Raw genomic sequence first — 18,733 nt, 5'->3', positions numbered from 1 at the left:
GCTGCCAGCGGCCTCGGAGGTGCCGGTTCGATCCCCGGCTGCTCCCCGGCCACCGGAGGAGGGTCCCACATGGCGCGCAGACCTCTCCTGCCGCCCGCTGCTCCCCTCAGCAGTGTGCTTCGGTCCTTCTGCCTGTTCTGCTCCCCGCTCTGGCTCTGGTGAATTCTCTCACCCTCCTGTGCTTCTGACTGTACCCAGTGCATGTATAAACAAAACAAACAAACAAACCAGCAAACAAATGAATAAAGCATGCCTCTATAAAAAAAAAAAAAAAAAAAAAAGAAAAAAAAAAAAAGGTTATATATGCTTTCTCAAAACTAAATCACTTGACAAAACTCATACACAGAAATAAAAGTCAATGTGTATATACTACATTAAGTTCATCACTAAAAGTGTAATTCTATCCTTCACCTAATCATAAATAAATGATGAATTAATCACTAATTGTCATTTGGTCACTTTAGAAGGTGATAAAATAAATTATACTAGAAGAGATCAATCTGTGGAAACAAGCGTAATAATCACTGCTAGCTAATTGTCTAGAGGGGCCTTTTAGCCTGATGAGAAGGAACAGAAATAGGACAGAAACTAAGTCCAATAATCAGAAACACAAAGCTTTTCCTTCAGTAAGGGAAAATACTCTTGTTTATTAATCATATTTTCAATGAGATTTTAGAATTATCTTCTCACTAGTATTCTAAAAAGGAGCATAAGAATCTGGAATCTGTACTAGGCAATAATTAAGAATCAAGTTTAGAGGCAGAGTAGGAAATCAAATATAGTAGTTCACCATTTAAACTGACAGTAAAAGATACAGTGAAGCTTTAAATGAATGGAATTAGTTAGAAACTAGTAGGCCAGGGTCTCCCTGGTGGCAGCGGTTGAGCGCTGGGTTGAGAAGCTGCCTGCAGCCTCTGCAGCACTGGTTTGATCCCTGGCTGCTGGGCGAGGATCCTACATGGCTAGCAGATCTCTCCTGCCGCCCGCTGCTCCCCTCAGCAGTGTACTTGTTGGTCTTCCTGTTCTGCTCTCCTTTCTGGCTCTGGTGAATTCTCTCACCCTCCCGCGCTTCTGACTGTACCCAGTGCTTATATAAACAAACAAACAAACAAACAAACTAATAAATAAATAAATAAATCTTAAAAAAAAAAAGAAACTAGTAGGCCAGTAAAAATTAGGGAATTAAGAAATCAGATATACATACACATGTATTATAAATAAGATGGTACAGATTCTAAAAGGCAAAACAAATGGCCACAAGTTCAGGCTAGCAGTCAAAAGAGAAATTACAGAAATCAAAAGAACTAAAAGTAAGAACTGTAAAGCAGATGTAATACAGCCTAACAGAAATTATCTTTTTTAAAAAAAGAGTTTATTTATTTTTGCATAGAAGAACTGGAGTGTAGCTCAAAGGTGGGGGCAGGCAAGAGGATTCACCAGAGACAGAGTGGGGAGCAGAACAGGTAGATCTACTGAAATACACTGCTGAGGGGAGCAGAAGGGAAGATAGGAGAGGTCTGCTATGCCATGTGGGTTAGCTCCCTGGCTGAGGATGAGCTCAGGCTGCCTAGGAGGGCCAGCAAGGTGGTAGCACTGAGACTTAACCTTTAGACCACCAGAGAGGCCCAGAAATTTTCTTTATAAAGCAAACTGGTGATTTGCTTCAGATGAAATAGAGAACAATCTAAGTACTGAACTTTAAATATAAGGAGGGCCAATTGTATACAGTTAAGTGAAGAGTATTATAAGGATAGACTATAAGTGCAAATCCTAAGAGGAGCCTCATACCATCACTTTCAGAATGGGTTTTCCATTTATACCCCATATGTGGGGTAAAGCATAATGCTGCCCTCTGAGGGGATCTTGCCTATATCCAAATGAGTCAAATAGTTCAAAGAACCTCACCATTACCTTTATAGCTTTTATTTGCCTTTTTTGTATATGTGTTTTTAAAAGGAGTAAATAATTTTATTTCTTTGCCAAAAAAGAATTTATGTTTAATGTAAGAAAAATAGAAAATAAAAATTAGCAAAAAAAAAAATACACTAAACTTAAAAACCTGCAAGAAACTACTTAGCACATACACACACCGATATTTTTCTATCTCTATATAAATAATACACAACCAGAGAGTGGCAGCTCTGGAATTTCTTTTAATTAATTTTATTTTTATTGAAGATTGGTTTAAAACATTATACAGGTTTCAGGTGTAACCTGATACTTATATCTACTACATTGTGATGACCACTAAAAGTCTAGTTTCCATCCATCACCATAAAATTGATCCTCTTTCCCTTTTCCCCTCCTGGTAAGCACCATTTTGTTATTGTGAGCTAAGAGTTTTATTTTTGCTTTGGTTTGTCCATTTATCTTTCACAGATGAGTAAAAGCATACAATATTTGCCTTTCTCCATTGTACTTATTACACTTAGTGTGATACCTTCTAGGTACATCAATATCATAAATGTCAATATTTCATCTTTTTTAATAGCTGACCTGTATTTCATTTTCTTTATTCATCCATCAATGGGGACTTTGGTTGTTTTCATAGAGGTTCTTTATAGGAGTGGCTTATGGGTTATCAGTCTGGTAGTTTACTGAAACTACACTTGAATAGTCTTATCTGAATAAACTACACTTATAAAAGATTGACAAAAGCATTAACTATATATATCAACATGGGAGCTGTGGGAGAGGTTCACCTTAAACCTCTTTGGCACTACCACTTAATAAATAAATAAATGTATTACAAACTAAGTACATATTATACATGTGGTTAAGTAACATACTTTTAAAACATTTAATGACTTTATCTAAGAGAATTCATTGCCTTTGGAACTTCAAACACTCAAATTCCAAAATATTCTATTTGCTGAACACCTTGATTCTTTATAACTAATTGATCATCAACACACTTTACAGGACTCATTTACAAAATATTCAAAACATTTTTGTAGGATACTTGATTGATTTATAAGTAGTACCTTAAAGAACTTGTATTTGTAATACAGTAACTTTTTTTTTTTTAAGATTTATTTCTTTATTTATACAAGCACTGGGTACAGCCAGAAGCGCGGGAAGGCGAGAGAATTCGCCAGTGTAGGGAACAGAACAGGCAGACTGACTAAATACACTGCTGAGAGGAGCAGTGGGTGGCAGGAGAGGTCTGCGCGCCATGTGGGACCCTCACTGGTGGCTGGGGATAGAACAGGCACTGCAGAGGCTGCGGGCAGCTTCGCAGCTCAGCGCTCAACCGCTGTGCCACCAGGGGAGGCCCTGTAATACAGTAACTTTATATGAATGATATAAATATTTTAAAATTGAAAACCATGGTGTCAAATTCTATTTTGGTTGGTAAAATATCCTAGCTTGTTTGAATTTCTTTTGTTAATGGGGCTTCCACAATAACATCTCTTTTTCACTTTGTGTTTTTTATATGCACAAAAAACGCAAACCAAAATTGTGCTAATCGATTTAGAAAAACTGTTCTTTTTTATCCCATTGAGAGGTCATACTTCACAGAATGATATAAAAGACACTTTCCAAAACCACTTATCATAACTGTGTATAGTGTTTTTAAGTACTAACTTCTGAAGTATATTCTGATGTCCTCAAATAAGCAATTTTGTTAAGGAATAGGAAATTTTATTTTTTTAGTTTCCAAAGTTAAAAAATACAATAACCAACATTAAGAAATGAATGGACTAGTAGTAGCAGATTAGATATAGCTAAAGAGAGAATTTATTATAAGAAAAATAAATCACAAGAAAATCCCCAAATAAAGCAGACACAAAAGGATGGAAAACACTAAAAAGTGGTTGCAATACAGGGATACACACTGAGTAAGGTAAATGCATTTAACTGAAGTCCCAGAAAGAGGAGAGGATGGACGTAGAAATAATGTATCAAAAGATAATGGCTGTGATGTCAGTGATGGCATAATAGGGACCACAGAGGTTTTCCTTAGAAACATTGAAACACTTCCTTAAAAGTACTCCCCCAAAACATTGAAAACCTATGAGAATCAATCTACTGAAATGCTGGAAGACAGTGAAAAGTAGGAACACATACAGAAAACAAAGCATTACCTGGGCACAGGGGAAAAGCAAGCATAAACGTACTGGTGCAGCAGAGACAGTGGACTTATTACACTATAATTAAATAAATTTAAAGTAATTAAATTAACCATCTAAAATATTCTCAAAGAGCTAAAGAAAACCATGGACAAAGAGCTAAAGGAAAATAATGCTCAACAAAATAGAGATTATAAAAGAAAAAGGTAGAAATTACAAAAAGAAACCAAATAAAAATGTCATCTGAAAAGTACAATAACTGAAAGAAAAAGATCACTATAGTTCAACAATATATTTGAGAACACAGAAGAAGGAATCCACAAACTTAAAGGTAATTCTAAGAGTAAATGGCAGAGAAAGAAATAGAATGAAGAAATCTATAATATTGTTACAATGGAAATATTCTCCAAAGTGAGTTATAGATTAATTATGATCCTTATCAAAAATCCAAGTTTTTTTTTTTCCAGAAATGGAAAATGATCCAAAAATTCACATGGAAACATAAGTGAGCCTGAATAGCCAAAAATCTCTTAGAAAAAAAAAAAAAAAAAGAAAGAAAACAAATTTGGAAGACTCACACTTTCCAGTATCAAATATACTACAAAGGTACAGTAATCATAACTGTGAGGTACTTGCACCCAGACAGAATGTAGGTCTACAAAACAGAACTGAGAGTTCAGGAGTCATCTAGAGTCAACTGATTTTCAACAAGAATTACAACACCTTTTATGGGGAAAAGAACAATCTCTTTAATAAATGGTGCTAGGACAACTGAATATCCACGTGTTAAAGAATGAAACTGGACCCTTACTTCACAGCACATAATTAACTCAAATTGGATCAAAGACATATGAACACCCATAACCAGCTCAAAAGAAACAAATTCTGAACGGACTTACACCAGACCTTAATAGACCTTAAGAGCTTGAATTACAAAATTTATAGAAAAAAATATAGGTAAAAATCTTAATGAATTGGATTTGGCAATGATTTATTTTTAATTTTGGGGAGGGTTACATTTTTGCTCTTCCAGGCAATGGCTTTTAAATGACACTGAAACCAATTAAAGAAAAGATAAGTTGGACTTCATCAAAATTTTAAAAATTCTCTACGAAAAGAATAAAACACAATCTGAGTATGATAAAATATTCATTATAACTACTAATCAGGGAAATATAAATCAAAACCACAATAAGGTATCATTCACACTCATTCAACAGCCATAATTTTAAAAATGAAAAGAACAAGTATCAGGGAAGATATATATATATATATACACACACACACACACACACACACACACACATATATATATATGCGCATAAACTGCTAGTGGGATTTTAAAGCCCTGCAGTTCCTGTGGAAAAATTTGGCAGTTCCTCATTAGTTAAACACAAAATTAGCATATGACCCAGGAACAACACCTAAAATAAGTGTAAAAACATGTGTTCAAACAAACTAATGCAGGATATTCATTAGCAGGTTTATCTACAACCCAACAGATGAAAACATGTTAAATGTTCATCAACAGATAAACAGATAAACAAAATAGACATATCCAAACAATGAATTATTAATCCATTTAAAAATAGAGTAAAAATCTGGCGAATACCCAGGCACTGTTTTGGGGAAATAATGGAAAGTAAGATATATCTCATCCTTTTGAAGGTTAAAGGCCACTAGGGAATACAATAAAAATAAAGTATAAGACTGGGAAAAGACAAGGTATTGGGTGTCAGGAAATCTAGTAGGTATATCTGATCTGGATTTAGAGATGGGAATGGGTGGCTTAGGAAAGGCTTTCTGGAAAAAAAGTGCCACTTGTGCTAAAACAGGAAGATGAGTTATCTGAGTGAGGAAAAGGGTAGATTCTAGATAATGGGAAGGGCAATTAAACACATATGGATCTGAGTAAATTATTTCTGTAAGGCAAAAGTATGGGATTGTTGAAGGTGGAAGAACAGAGCTATGAAGATGAAAAGAGCAATGGAAAATCATTAGGGATATTTAAGGGGGGGGGGAAATCACTGGATGTAACCAATACCTGTGTGTATCTCATTCAGCATATGAATTGTATTTAATCATTTCCCCTGTGACCAGAAAAATGCTAGGCATTATTTTTGGTAAGCACTTATTACATGCTATTGAATCAAAACACTAACTGGTAGCAGAATAAAATATGAAATGGATTTCTGATTCTATAATCTATCACACACACAAATATTTACAAGTGTTACACATGTCCACATAAAGAAACTATAGCTTCTTCAGTGAGAGTTCTAATGAAACCACTGAAATGAAAGTTATATTGAAAACATACTGCTGTATTGTTAAAAACAAAATATACAAGTAAAGATAATGAAAAAGGAACATATGTAATTATTATCAAAGAACCATTAAGTAAAATGGAGGGTTCTGTCAGACATCATAAACCATCAGGCTTGTATGAGTGTATCTCAGCTGCTTATTTCTAATCTGAAAGTAAGCAATACAAACTTTTTATATAGCCCAAATTAGACAACACTGAGAAATGTGTATTTCAGCTTTCCTAGATTTTGACTTTATTTTACTTTAAACATTACTGTGACTCATGATTTTTTGAACTCTAGGTAGTAAGACATTAAAAGTAGCAATAGGTTGAGAATTACAAGTCATCGGGGTTCTTGAAAGAAAGAAAAACTCTCTTTTCTGACATAATTAATTTACATGAAAAGGTAATACTGTAATAGTGACACTTTAGAACAATCTCGAATTTAGAGTTGAAAAAGATTCTTTTACTATTTTCTGTCACAAAATTTTCAATTGAGCTATTTTAAAAGATAAATGTGGGCAAAATTCAGTGAGAAAATAATGACTAAATACTTGTGATGATTAGATATTCCTTTTAAAAATTTTATATAAAGCCTGGTTATTTGATAGTTTCAGATATATTTTCAACACAGGCCTTCATATGTCTCATAAGGTAATATTTTGCTCCATAATCAGGCATGGAAACTGTGCCCAAAAGAATACATGTGACTTTCCAAGATATTTACAGTATCAGTATCATAGACACCAAAGTAAAAATGGAGAGTCCTAGTTAAGATTTTTTTTTCTATTGTATCACACTTGGTTCAGCAAGAGGTGTCCTTTAAATCACGAGTGATCTTTATCTTTGACAGAGTCAAGTAAATAATACCAACAGATTACAATTTTTTAAAAGAATAATGATACAAGTATTTTTAAACTAAAGAAATTACGGCTTGCTCCATATCAAACTGCTGAACAAACCTCGTGATAATTAAGAAACTCCCACAAAATTATGGCAAGTCAAATGGATGAAATGGATGAGTGAGAAGCAGAAACAGGCTGGCAAGCATTATCAGTCCAGTCTCCCATAAAGGAAAAGTCACCACACTTCTTTTCCCCTTTATCATTTTAAAACCCTATGGCACTGAACCCCCAAACCGGAGACAAGAGAGGTGCCGGGACGCTTCATTCTCAGGCCCTAGGTTTATTCTTAGGGGAAATTGAAGAGTAGGGGTGGAGCTGGGGAGGGGGGAGGGGAAGGCGCGGTCCCCTCTCCCCTGAACAATGTAAGGTGGCAAGGAAAGGAGCGTCAATGCACTCAGGGCCCCGGATCTGGTTCTGAGCCTGGAGAATCTCCCACCCCCAAAGGGCCCTTCCCTCTTTTTCCCCCACAACCATCTTTCCGTGACCTCCCCTGCCTTGCATCCCTCTGCCAAGCCCCTGGCTTTGCCCAGTGACACCCCACCGCCAACCCGAGAACACACAAGAACCGCTTCAGGACCCCTCTGGGAAGACAGGATCGAGACTTGGGGAGTCGTCACCTTTTGAGGTATCTGGCGTCCTCCCCTTGCATGGCGGCGGCGAAGGCGGCGTGGGGAGGATGGGGGGGTAGCCGAGAGAAGCCGGCGGGGCTATTTCCGGGGACAGTAGTCAAAGTACCCCACACCCAAAGGCGATGACAGTCCAGAGGCCTGCAAGGCGGGGCGGCGGAGGCGCGGTGGTTACCACGGTGAGGCCGGCGGCTCCTCCCACAGCTTCCAAAACACCCGCACGGCCCAGGCCTGCCCACAGCGCCACATCAAGACGCATGCGCTCGGGCGCCGTTCCGCGTGCGCAGGCTCAGTATGAACTGCTGGTCCCTGGAACTAATCTGACGCGCCCTGGTGAAGGTTTTGCCGCAGATATGGGCACGCAGGTTTAAAGACTGTCTTTGGTCACCGCCCCCTGGAGGCTGGGAATTGAAAGGGTTTTCCCAGTTAGGTCAATTGCAATTTCAAGTTTTAGCTTAAAAAGAGGGAAAGGGAACCTGTAAACCTTTTCATTAAGAAATGCTGTAGAGCTGTCCTGTCCTCAGCTAATAATTTGTAAAATGAGATTGTGTTCGGGAGGCATTGTGAAAAGGAATTGCACTGATTACACTGAAAAATTTTAACTTATGAACAATTTCTTTGTACAAAAGGAATAAAATTAGTGTCAACTTTTAAAGTGGTAAATCTGACTCTTCCACTTGGGTGTCCTACATCTAGATTGCTTATTTATTTATTTGTTTGTTTGTTTATTTATTTATTTTTCACACAAAAACAGCTACTGGAAACTCCTCCATTAATTAACCCTAACTCAAGGTGTTTGTTTACGCTGAAGCAGAAAGGGAGAAAGCGTCCTGAAAAGGAAAAAGCTAGAGCATTGAGAAGACAAACTGGGACTGAACTGGAGAAGCGGTCAGTCTGCAGCAGGAAAAGTAAAAGTTAAGGTTGGGCATGTTATGCTTGAAAGTAAAGAAATGCTTAAAGACTAATGGGACTGTGTCCAAAACACACTGGTTAATTTTGAGACAATTTCCATCAAAAGGAATAATTACTGTGGTTGGTTTAACACATTAATAACAACCCAGGAGTCCATAATGATACTCAAAAACAGAAAAACAGAAGCCAAAACCTCATTTTCATTGTAGGCAAAGAACTACAATTCTTACTCTGAAAATTGGTCGTTAAAAGAATTAAGCATTTAATTCTGTTCTTTTAGAAAAACTATAATTTACCTACTCTTGAAGGGAAAGCTCTTCTTACAGGAAATACCTGCTAGTAATGGAAATAGTTTTTATGAAATAGTTTAAAATGTGGGGAGTTCCGCCCCACAGATTACGTAATGATACTAAAGGAGAAAATGTTACCTTACAATAGGAAGATGTTACTGTCAGTGATTTATACAAAAAAAGCAAATTTAGCGCCATTAGAAGTGGGAGTACCTGATAGTATATACAGTTGGAAGCACACAGAAACCATATTAATTATTTTTGCCAAAAATTAACTTGAATATAACTAAGTTATTAGATTTCACATCTAGTACTAAATAAAGGAAATGATCCCAAAGAGTGGGAAATATACCCAATTGGATAGCCAGAATAATGCCAGAATAAGAATTACAAGGTCTAGTACTGGCACAGGAATAGAAACCAACTGAAGCCAAAGAGAGAACCAGACTCATGGATATATGTAAACTTGAAATATGACAAAATTGAATTTTCAGAGCTATAAAAATATATTTTCAATAAATGAATTTGAGACAATTGGTGAGGCACATGTAACAAATTAAATTGGATCCCTGCCTCATGCTATTTGCAAAAACTAATTTCACACTGAATAAATACTTAAATGTGAAAAACAAAACATTAAAAAACATTTAGAAGCAAATATAAATTGTTTTATAATTGTCAGTTAAGGACACATTTTACAATAAGATACAGAAAGCTCTAAAAATATTGATAAATTCATTACATTAACATTGATAACTTCTGATTACCAAGATACCAGAAAGTGAAAAGGTCAATTATATAGCTTATTTACATCACATAAAAATGAACAAGGATTAAATTAAATTCTATTTTAAGGTGTCCTATGAATCAAAAAGTTAAAGACAAATAACCAAGTCGGAAAAAAAGAGGGAATCAGAATAGCAAGAGACAAACAAGCAAATTATGAAAAGATACCTGACTTCAAATTTAGCAATGTTTTTAATAATTATTTCCTTTAATACATTTTTAGTTTCACTCTTTCTCCTCTCTTGTCATCAGTGTTAGTCTGTTTGCTATAATTCCACAGATTTGTGAGGTGTTTTTATTTCTATTCAGTATTTTTTCTCTCTTTTATTCATGTTGGGTAATTTCTGTTTCTTCAAATTCAGATTCTTTTCTCCATTCTGCTATTGATCCCATCCACTGAGGTTTTTAAATATTTGGATTAATATAGTTTACAGTTCTGAGGTTTCTATTAGGTTCTTTTTTACTATTTACTGAGACTCAAGCATATTCATAAATTCTTAGTGAAGCATCTTTGTGATGGATGCTTTAAAATATTTGTCAAATAATTCCCATATTTGTGTCATCTTAGTAATAGCATTGCTTGTTTCAAGTTGAAATTCTCCTCATTGTTGGTATAATGCATGAGTTTGGGGTATTTCATTATGAGGCCCTGGGTCTTATTTAAATCTGCTTTAGGAGACATCCTCTGGCATCACACCACTCTGGAAAGAGAGGCTGGGTCTTGCTACTGGTATGTGGTATTGAGGGTCTGGGCTACTCAGTTTCCTATCATACCCAGGGAGCAGGCAGGTCTCACTATTGCTCCCCAGGTGGCCTCCACTGACACTGTGATGGTAGGTTTATTTATACTGTATGGTTGCAAAAACTCTAATGGGGAATAATGTCATAATTGGGCAAGAGTGGAAATTCAGTCTTTTTTTCACTTTGCTTTTACTGATGGACTGAGAATGGTACCATGGTGTTTCCATAATGTTTGAATGGAGTAAGGAAGTTAATGCTTAAAAAATTTGTTTCCTTACCTTTTCTCTCTCACTTTTTTTCTAGCTGGGGAAGGCTTTTCTTTGTGCTTTCTACTTTTGTTTATTTTTCTGAATTGCTGGCTTTAGCACCCAGCAGGAAATATATTAGGTAAAAAGAAAACCCAGAGAATTTATTAATCATTCTTTGGGCTTCTTTGCCTTCTCTTCACCGTTAAGTGTGTGTGTGTATACATATATATGTATATGTATATATACACACACACAGTATATATACACACACATGGTATATACACACACACATATTTATATATATATATATAAATTTATATATATATAAATCCAGGAATTTTAGCTCTTAACTGTAATTGGTGGTGATAATAACTGTCTTTTCTCCATCATGGTCTTTAACTGAAAATTGCTCTAATTAATTTTTGATAAAAGGAGCCAGGTTAATTCACTAGGACAAATATAGCCTTTTAACACAAGGCAATGGAACAACTGAATATACATGTGGAAAATAAAGTGGTCTCAATTATTTCTTTATACCATATATAAAAATTAATGAATGAGAATAATAAATACAAACATAAGACACGAAACTTCCAGAAACAGAAAAATATTTAAGTCCTATGGGTTGGCAAATATTTCTTACACAAAAAACTAACCATCAAAAAAAATTGACTTGATGTCTCCTAAATTTAAGTTTTCTTTGAAAGACACCATTAATAACATGAAAGATAAGTCATAGATTGAAAATATTTGCCATAAATATATTTGACTAAACAATTGTATTCCAGATGTCAAAAGAATAATTAAAACTCAATAGTAAATACCTAAGTAGCCTAATTAAAAATGAACAAGAGATTTGTTTAAATAATTCACAATTGGTAATATGTGGCTAGTCAATTATCCTATTATAATAACTTCATTAGCAATCAAGGAAATGAAAATTTATTACATAATGAGATATACTATATACTTGTATTTGTCACTACAGTAACAAATTACTGCAAACTTTGTGACTTAAAACACTACAAATGCATTATCTTACAGTGTTGTAGGTCAAAGTCTGCAATGAGTCTCACTGAGCTAAAATCAAAACTGTCAGCTGAGCCTTAATCCTTTGTGGAGACTCTAGAAAAGAATGCATGCCCTTGCCTTTTTCAACTTATAGAGGCCACCTGCATTCCTTCCTCATGGCCTCTTTCTTCTACCATCAAGCGAACAACAGTATACCCTTTCCTGACCAATAGGATGTCAGAGATGTGTCAACAGAGGCAAGTGGGGAGGGTGCCAGGAACATGTCAGTGTGGTGTGTACTGTGGTTCCTCATGGAATCTTCTCTTGGATTGAAGGTAATGAAGCAGAAGCATAGGTTGGTGCTGCTGACCAAGGAGAGTGAGGGCCAAAGAGCCATTGGCTTCTCACTTTTCCCAGTTGCTAGAGAACCAGACCTTTCTAAGTGAGTTTCTTAGGTAAACATCCTTCTGCACCATGGACTTTTCAGCCTCCTGGCATCTCCAGGTAGTGACCAGCTGCCCCATCTGCCTGGATTAAGGATGGGTCCAGTGACTCTTGACTGTGGGCACAATTTCTGTTTCTCCAGCATCCACCAATGGTAGAAAGATCTACATAATATCTCCCCTCTCCTGTCCTGTGTGCTCCACCACTTCCCTCCCAGGAACATGAAAAGGAACACTTGATAATGTCACATGACTGACACTGGCAAGCAGCTTTCCACCACGTGGAGCAAAGGACAGACAGGGAAACTCCTATGTGAGAAGCACAACAGGGCCTCTGATTTTGAACAATTTAAGTTTTCTTAGCAAAAAGAAAGAATTCACTCTTTTCAAGTTACAGATTAAAGAAAAGTTTAAGAAAAACTGAATGATGATTTATATCATTGTATTTTGGGAGTAGAGGGCCCCCCTTCATGTGTTATCACCATAGTGCACCCTCACTAAAGCACCCCTGTCCTCCTAGTCCATTATGTTCCGCCCCCACCCCTTCAACTCCATCTCTTGCTAGATTCCTCAGTTCTATAATCAGCTTTCAAGGATTAGTTTTTAAATAAAAAAAAAAATTTAAAGAAGAAATCGTGATGTTCCTGATATAAAGAAGATCAATAAATGTGTTTTGAATTTATCCAAAAAGTAAGACAAAATGTATTCTTTCAGTGACTACACCTGAAGGGGGAGATCATACACTTCCAAAATACTAACAACGGTGAAAACCAATGGTATTTCAATAAAAAAATTTAAATAAAATAAAAAAAAACTGAATGAAAACAAAGTAAAATTCTCAGTACTTGTGTCCACACTAAAAAAGCTTCTGTTTGAAACAGCAGAGACAGACATGCAGGCACTACTGGATTTATTAACAAATATTGAAAATATTTACAACAGATATGAAAGCCTAAATACTTCAGGGCAATCTTTTCAGATGTATTTTCAAAAAGTATTTTGATTTTTCTAAATATTGTGGTCAACTGAAAATGATCACCCTACTTAAGATCAGTTTGATGCTAGATTTGAAACTGTATATCCTGACCATATTATTCCAGCAGATAGAAAAAGAGTTTTTTTTTTTTTTACAATCTCAAGAATTTTACTTTTTTATCAGCTGTCCTAAATCTTTCAAGATTTGTTTGTGGCAGGCACTATTGACAGGCAAAAGTAAGAGACGATGAATGGGCCATAGGTATATGGTAAGGAATCTTTTCCCAGAAATATTATGATTTTGCTACCCTCAAAGGGTGGATGATGGTGAATACATTTCTGCTCTTATGCCTGTATTGCACTGGGTATGAGTAAATTTTGGGTGGTCTGGAATTTTTCTCAACTATGAGTTGGGAGAAGCTTCATTTTGTAATTTGAATAACAGGTCTTTTATTTATGCTGATGCTGGCACATGTAGAGAAAAACTTATATTTCTGTATTGTTCCCTCTCAGACCTGACAATTCATATCTCCCTCATGATTGAACACCTTGGAAGACTTTGCAAGTTGCTATTTTTCCTCCTATTTTTCATAAATGCTACTTGGAATATAATATTACTAATTGTTAGGATATCAAGATTTTAGTTTCTTAGGCTTTGGTTGTATATGTGATTTAACTTTTTTTGAGTATTCATATATTCACAGGAAATTGCAAAGCTAGCGCAGCTTGTTTAGTTTAACACCTACCTAGAAGGCATTCATGTTCTTCCCTCTGCTATATATATTGCTTTAAAAATAAAAAGCAGAGACCAGTCTTGAAAATCCCCTAACCAGATAAAACTAATCATGTAAACAAAGCTTCATTTAGCTTATTTTGAGAAACTAACTTCTCTTGGATCATTTCTTGTTTTTGCCCCTGAAAACCATAAGCAAAAATTCAACTGTTTTCCCAAGGTTGAAGTGAAGTTAACTCTGGACAATTCCCTATTTAAGACAATTGTAATATTGTAACTAATCACTGTGGTGAGTAAAAAGCTACTGCTTTTTTACTACTTTTAAACAATAGACCCTTGATTTTCATTCATATTGGTCTGAGAGCTCCCATTTTGAGAACTGTCATTTTAGTACGTGCACGATAAACTTTAATTATTAAAAAAATAAATAATCACAACCTTCAAGGAACACATGAACTAGACACTAGATATGTAAACCAATAATTGTTTTTATACTGATGCATGTCATAGTGAGACAGCTGGGATGCTGGTACAAAGGAGGGAGTAATCAGCTCTATCATGGGCTAGAGGTTCACAGTAGATGAATGATGAAAAGATGAATACAAATTTGCTCAGCATAGGGCATAATAAGGAGTCTAGGGAAAGATGATAGCATATACAAAAACTTGCAAGAGTGAAACATCCTGATATATTTAGATAGCTGCAAGAAGTTGAAGATCCTTAGAGAATTTAATTGGAGTGAAAAAGCAGTGAAAATAAATTTGGAAGATCATTAAAAATCCCAGTATAAAAATGTATGGCATTTGGATATTTTCTATAAGTATGCAGAGCCATAGAAGTGTTTTAATATAGCAAAGTCATGTGTTGAACATTGTAACTTTTAGCAGTATTAATCATTCTGGATTTTATATACACAGTAACAAATAACAAAAGTATAAGAATTACATTTTTTATTTTCTAAATATGTGGCTTCTAAAGTTCAATCCTAATTTGCTTCAAAATTTCATAGGAAATCCTTTCTCACCTTGTGACTGCCTTTGGGATACTGTCGAATGGCCACTGTGGTCCATAGAGTCCACATCCACCAGCTATTAATGCAGTCATCTTCTCACTTCCCAATTTAAATTGAGCTCACGTTGCACATCTTAATGCAAAGGAGATTTCAGTCAAAAGGACTGTTTTAATTACACCTCTCCTTGATGGTGCTAACCTCTGTTTTCAACAATTATGATGTAAGACAGTAAATATGACATCATTGGGTTGCTGCAATTGTCAAGGCATGGGGGGAGGTGGCTCTACTGGGGTGAGGAATAATCAATCTCTGTGCTTTTCTACATCCCCAGGGCCTCTTACAGCTCGAACCATACTTTGATAAAATAGCTGTGTGATATGTCAATCTATGATCCTTGAAGATGTACAGTCAAATCAATGTATTCTCCAGTCAAATTTAAATGAGTTATTATAGATGATGTATAGTCACACACACATAGGCTTGCTCCTATACAAAATACCTGTGTGTTTGAATTTATATATAGGGATACATCCATTTATGATAAATGGGAAGTTCTCTGAAAGCATAGTTACTGTTATGCTTTTGTGTGTGCATTTAGACATATGTCTATGGTGTGGTTAGAGAGGAAGAGGATCTGAGTATATCCAGGCAAATCAGCTGTATTATGAATTTAATCAATTTTTTTTGAGCAGACATTGCTTTGGACATATGCAAATATGAATCAACTTGAAGAATTTTATCTGCATCCAGTAGGGATACAAATAATGTCAATGAATGATGAAATTCAAAAAAATGTATTCTATGGTAGAGTTTTAACAAGTATCTATAGAAATCAAGATCACTGTGAAATCATTATTTAGACACTTAATGCCTATTCTGCATAAGACCTTCATCTAGAAATTGAGGTTATTAGGAGAGTAAGGCACAGCTGTTACCCTGAAGGAGTCCAAAGTCTGTGAACAGGGAATAATGGAAAAATAATTGACTTCTCAGTCATATTTCCCACACATCTACATCCAGGTTTTTTCCCTAGATCTTGTTATTTTAAGCTTATCTATTAATTTTTTCTCACAAAGAAGATCCCACCCCATTCCTTTCAATTTATTGCTTCTATTCTCAAATTTTTCGCATTTGATTGATGTTTCCCTGGGGTCAGAGATGTTAGGTAAATCCAACCTGTTATACATGTTTGTTTAATTCATGTTTTGTCTCTCAGAAACTACTGAGAGCTAAATTAGTAGTAGCCTGGATGGGAAAAATTCAGGCAATGGGCTATATTAACTACCAGATGTTTCCTCTGAAGCCTTAGTAGCAGAATTAGAAAACTTTTAAAGCTGCAAAGCACATGACAACTACTGCCTCACCCCTTCTGCTGGAATCAGTTGAAAGTTATTTGGTTCCCCAGAGAGTGCTCTTTCCTCTTCACCTCTTTAAGAAAGGTATTGCCGTAATGTAAGTGTTTGTGACATACCCTTTGGGTTGTTAAGAACAGAACCAGAACTGCCAGTTCATTCCAGATCAGTTCCTAGCAACAGACACTCAGCCATAACTTTGAAGTTGAGAAATGAATTTGTGCTTCCTAGCTTTTTAAGCATGGGACTGAAATTAAATCTTATGTTATTTGACTTTAAAACTTTTAAGTTCTCGTCCTTTTTTTTCCTTTTCTTTCTCTTCTCTCTCTTTCTCTCTTTCTCTTTCTCCCCCCCCCCCCTTCTTTTCCTCCCTCCCTCTTTTCTTTCTTTTTTTTCTTGGTGTAGACAGCACATGTGTCAGAAAAATAACTGCATATTGGAAACAGAATTGTTTCTGATTTTAGAAATTTCCTGCCAAATCCATGTCTTTTTAAGGTACTTATTACTATTATCAGGAGAAGAAGTAGATATATATCAAAGACCCTGAGAAATGGTTGAAATAGGTCAGAATCTTTCCTTTCTGTGTTTGTGACAAAACAGGCATAAAGCTCATTTCATTTTAGTTCACACTTCAATACCTTGTCCATGTTGCCTTTTTTTAAAAGAGGGAGACCTAAAAAAATATGATAGTGCTATTTTAAGCTTATAAAATTGTGAAATATTTCTCTCAACTCAATCCTCTTCCTGCCTTTACTCCTCCTTGACATTTGAACTTCTATTCTTTACAAATGAGTCCATTGAGAGGATGTCAACATTGCCCTTATTAAAGGAAGCTAATATGCCATCACAGAAACAAAACAATAGTAAAAGCAAAGTAAACAAAACACTGCTGGTCCACTTACTTTCATTGGTTGTCTTCAGGGCCTGGTGATGTGTATTTCTACTTAAAAGGTCTCTTGACTATAAAATAATCTCCACCACAACTAAGTCAACATGCTGATGAAAGTCCCCCCATTTGAACAAAGGAAGCATTAACAGCTTAAATATTTTTTAGCAAGATTGGTTCTATTTTACTTTATTAAAATATTTTCATGGCTCCCAGAATACCTTTTGTTTTTAGACCTTGAGATGTTGGGGTAGGATTGATTCCAAGGTTATTCTGTTGCCAGTATAGTCAAGTTTACAATATCATTAAACTTGAACAAACATGTAAAACCCGAACGGGAATGTCAAGTATAAACTAAAGGAACACATACTCTGCTCTTTCATTTTGCTGGTTAATTTACTTAAAGCAAATAAAATACAAAACAGGTCATAGGAAGTGGTCAGTAAATAAGTTTTCAATGTTTATTTATAGACCAGGAGAGAAATCACCAATAAATTGAAACATATTGGTACTTTGTCCTAAAATAGTAGGTCCTGTATTAAATTTTTTTAAATGTAAGCCACTGAGTGAAGACTAAGTAGACATTGGGGCTCTTGCATTTTTTTTTTTTCTCTTAAATAATAATATCCTTCCTGGAGAGAGTACTCAAGAGTAAGATTGGATGATTCTTTATTTACTCTTATCTTAGTAAATGTTTACTTGATTTCTACTCTATTGGTTTCTGTTGCCTCAAAGGTAATTTTTTTTTTTTTTTTTTCATTAAAAAACTCTAAATAGCTGTAGGGAGGTAAGGGGAAGGAATGTTCATAAAGATATATTATGGGCTAGCCACTAAAAAAGATAAAATTATAAGACTATAATTTATCTATAACGGTGGGGAAATAGAATGGTACAAATTAGTAGAGCCTGGATTATTTTGGTAAAATGTCCCTCTGATTTATTTTTACCTTTTTATTTTAAAGTAAAAGAGATTAGAATATCACAGGTCAAGCACATAATTTAATGAATTATTTTAAGGCAAACCACCCTGTAACCAGATCAAGACTTAGAACTTTTCTAGCCACTCCAGAAGTTTCTCTGCATGCTGCTCCTGATGTCAGACCCTTTTTGTTTTCAAAATGCATCACTATTCTGATTTTATTTTATTTATTTTTTTTAATAGAGGCATGTTTTATTTATTTATTTGTTTGTTTGTTTGTTTTGTTTATACATGCACTGGGTACAGTCAGAAGCGCGGGAGGGTGAGAGAATTCACCAGAGCCAGAGCAGGGAGCAGAGCAGGCAGAAGGACCGAAGTACACTGCTGAGGGGAGCAGCGGGCGGCAGGAGAGGTCTGCGCGCCATGTGGGACCCTCCTCTGGTGGCCGGGGAGCAGCCGGGGATCGAACCGGCACTGCAGAGGCTGCAGGCAGCTTCGCAACCCAGCGCTCAT

The 18,733-nt window shown here is 35.7% G+C and overlaps 1 protein-coding gene across 4 annotated transcripts in view; it reads right to left on the bottom strand.

The window, feature by feature from the left end:
• The window catches only part of KIFAP3 (kinesin associated protein 3), a gene marked incomplete at both ends in the record, with an annotated part of 134,458 nt that extends 119,303 nt beyond the window's left edge, over positions 1-15,155 (bottom strand). For 3 of the 4 annotated variants that reach the window (XM_084250610.1, XM_084250612.1, XM_084250611.1), the window contains one exon: positions 7,904-7,935. In XM_084250610.1, the coding sequence (XP_084106736.1) occupies positions 7,904-7,935 (32 nt within the window). Of the gene's footprint in view, positions 1-7,903; positions 7,936-15,075 lie in introns of those variants that run through there. The other variant, XM_084250609.1, reaches the window with a different exon arrangement.
• Positions 15,156-18,733: the final 3,578 nt, after the last annotated feature.

Source organism: Talpa europaea (assembly GCF_964194135.1).
Source record: "Talpa europaea genome assembly, chromosome: 12".
In the NCBI taxonomy this organism is placed as follows: Eukaryota; Metazoa; Chordata; class Mammalia; order Eulipotyphla; family Talpidae; genus Talpa; species Talpa europaea.
Note: the sequence above shows the minus strand (reverse complement) of the source record. Positions and strands in the feature narration are given on the sequence as shown.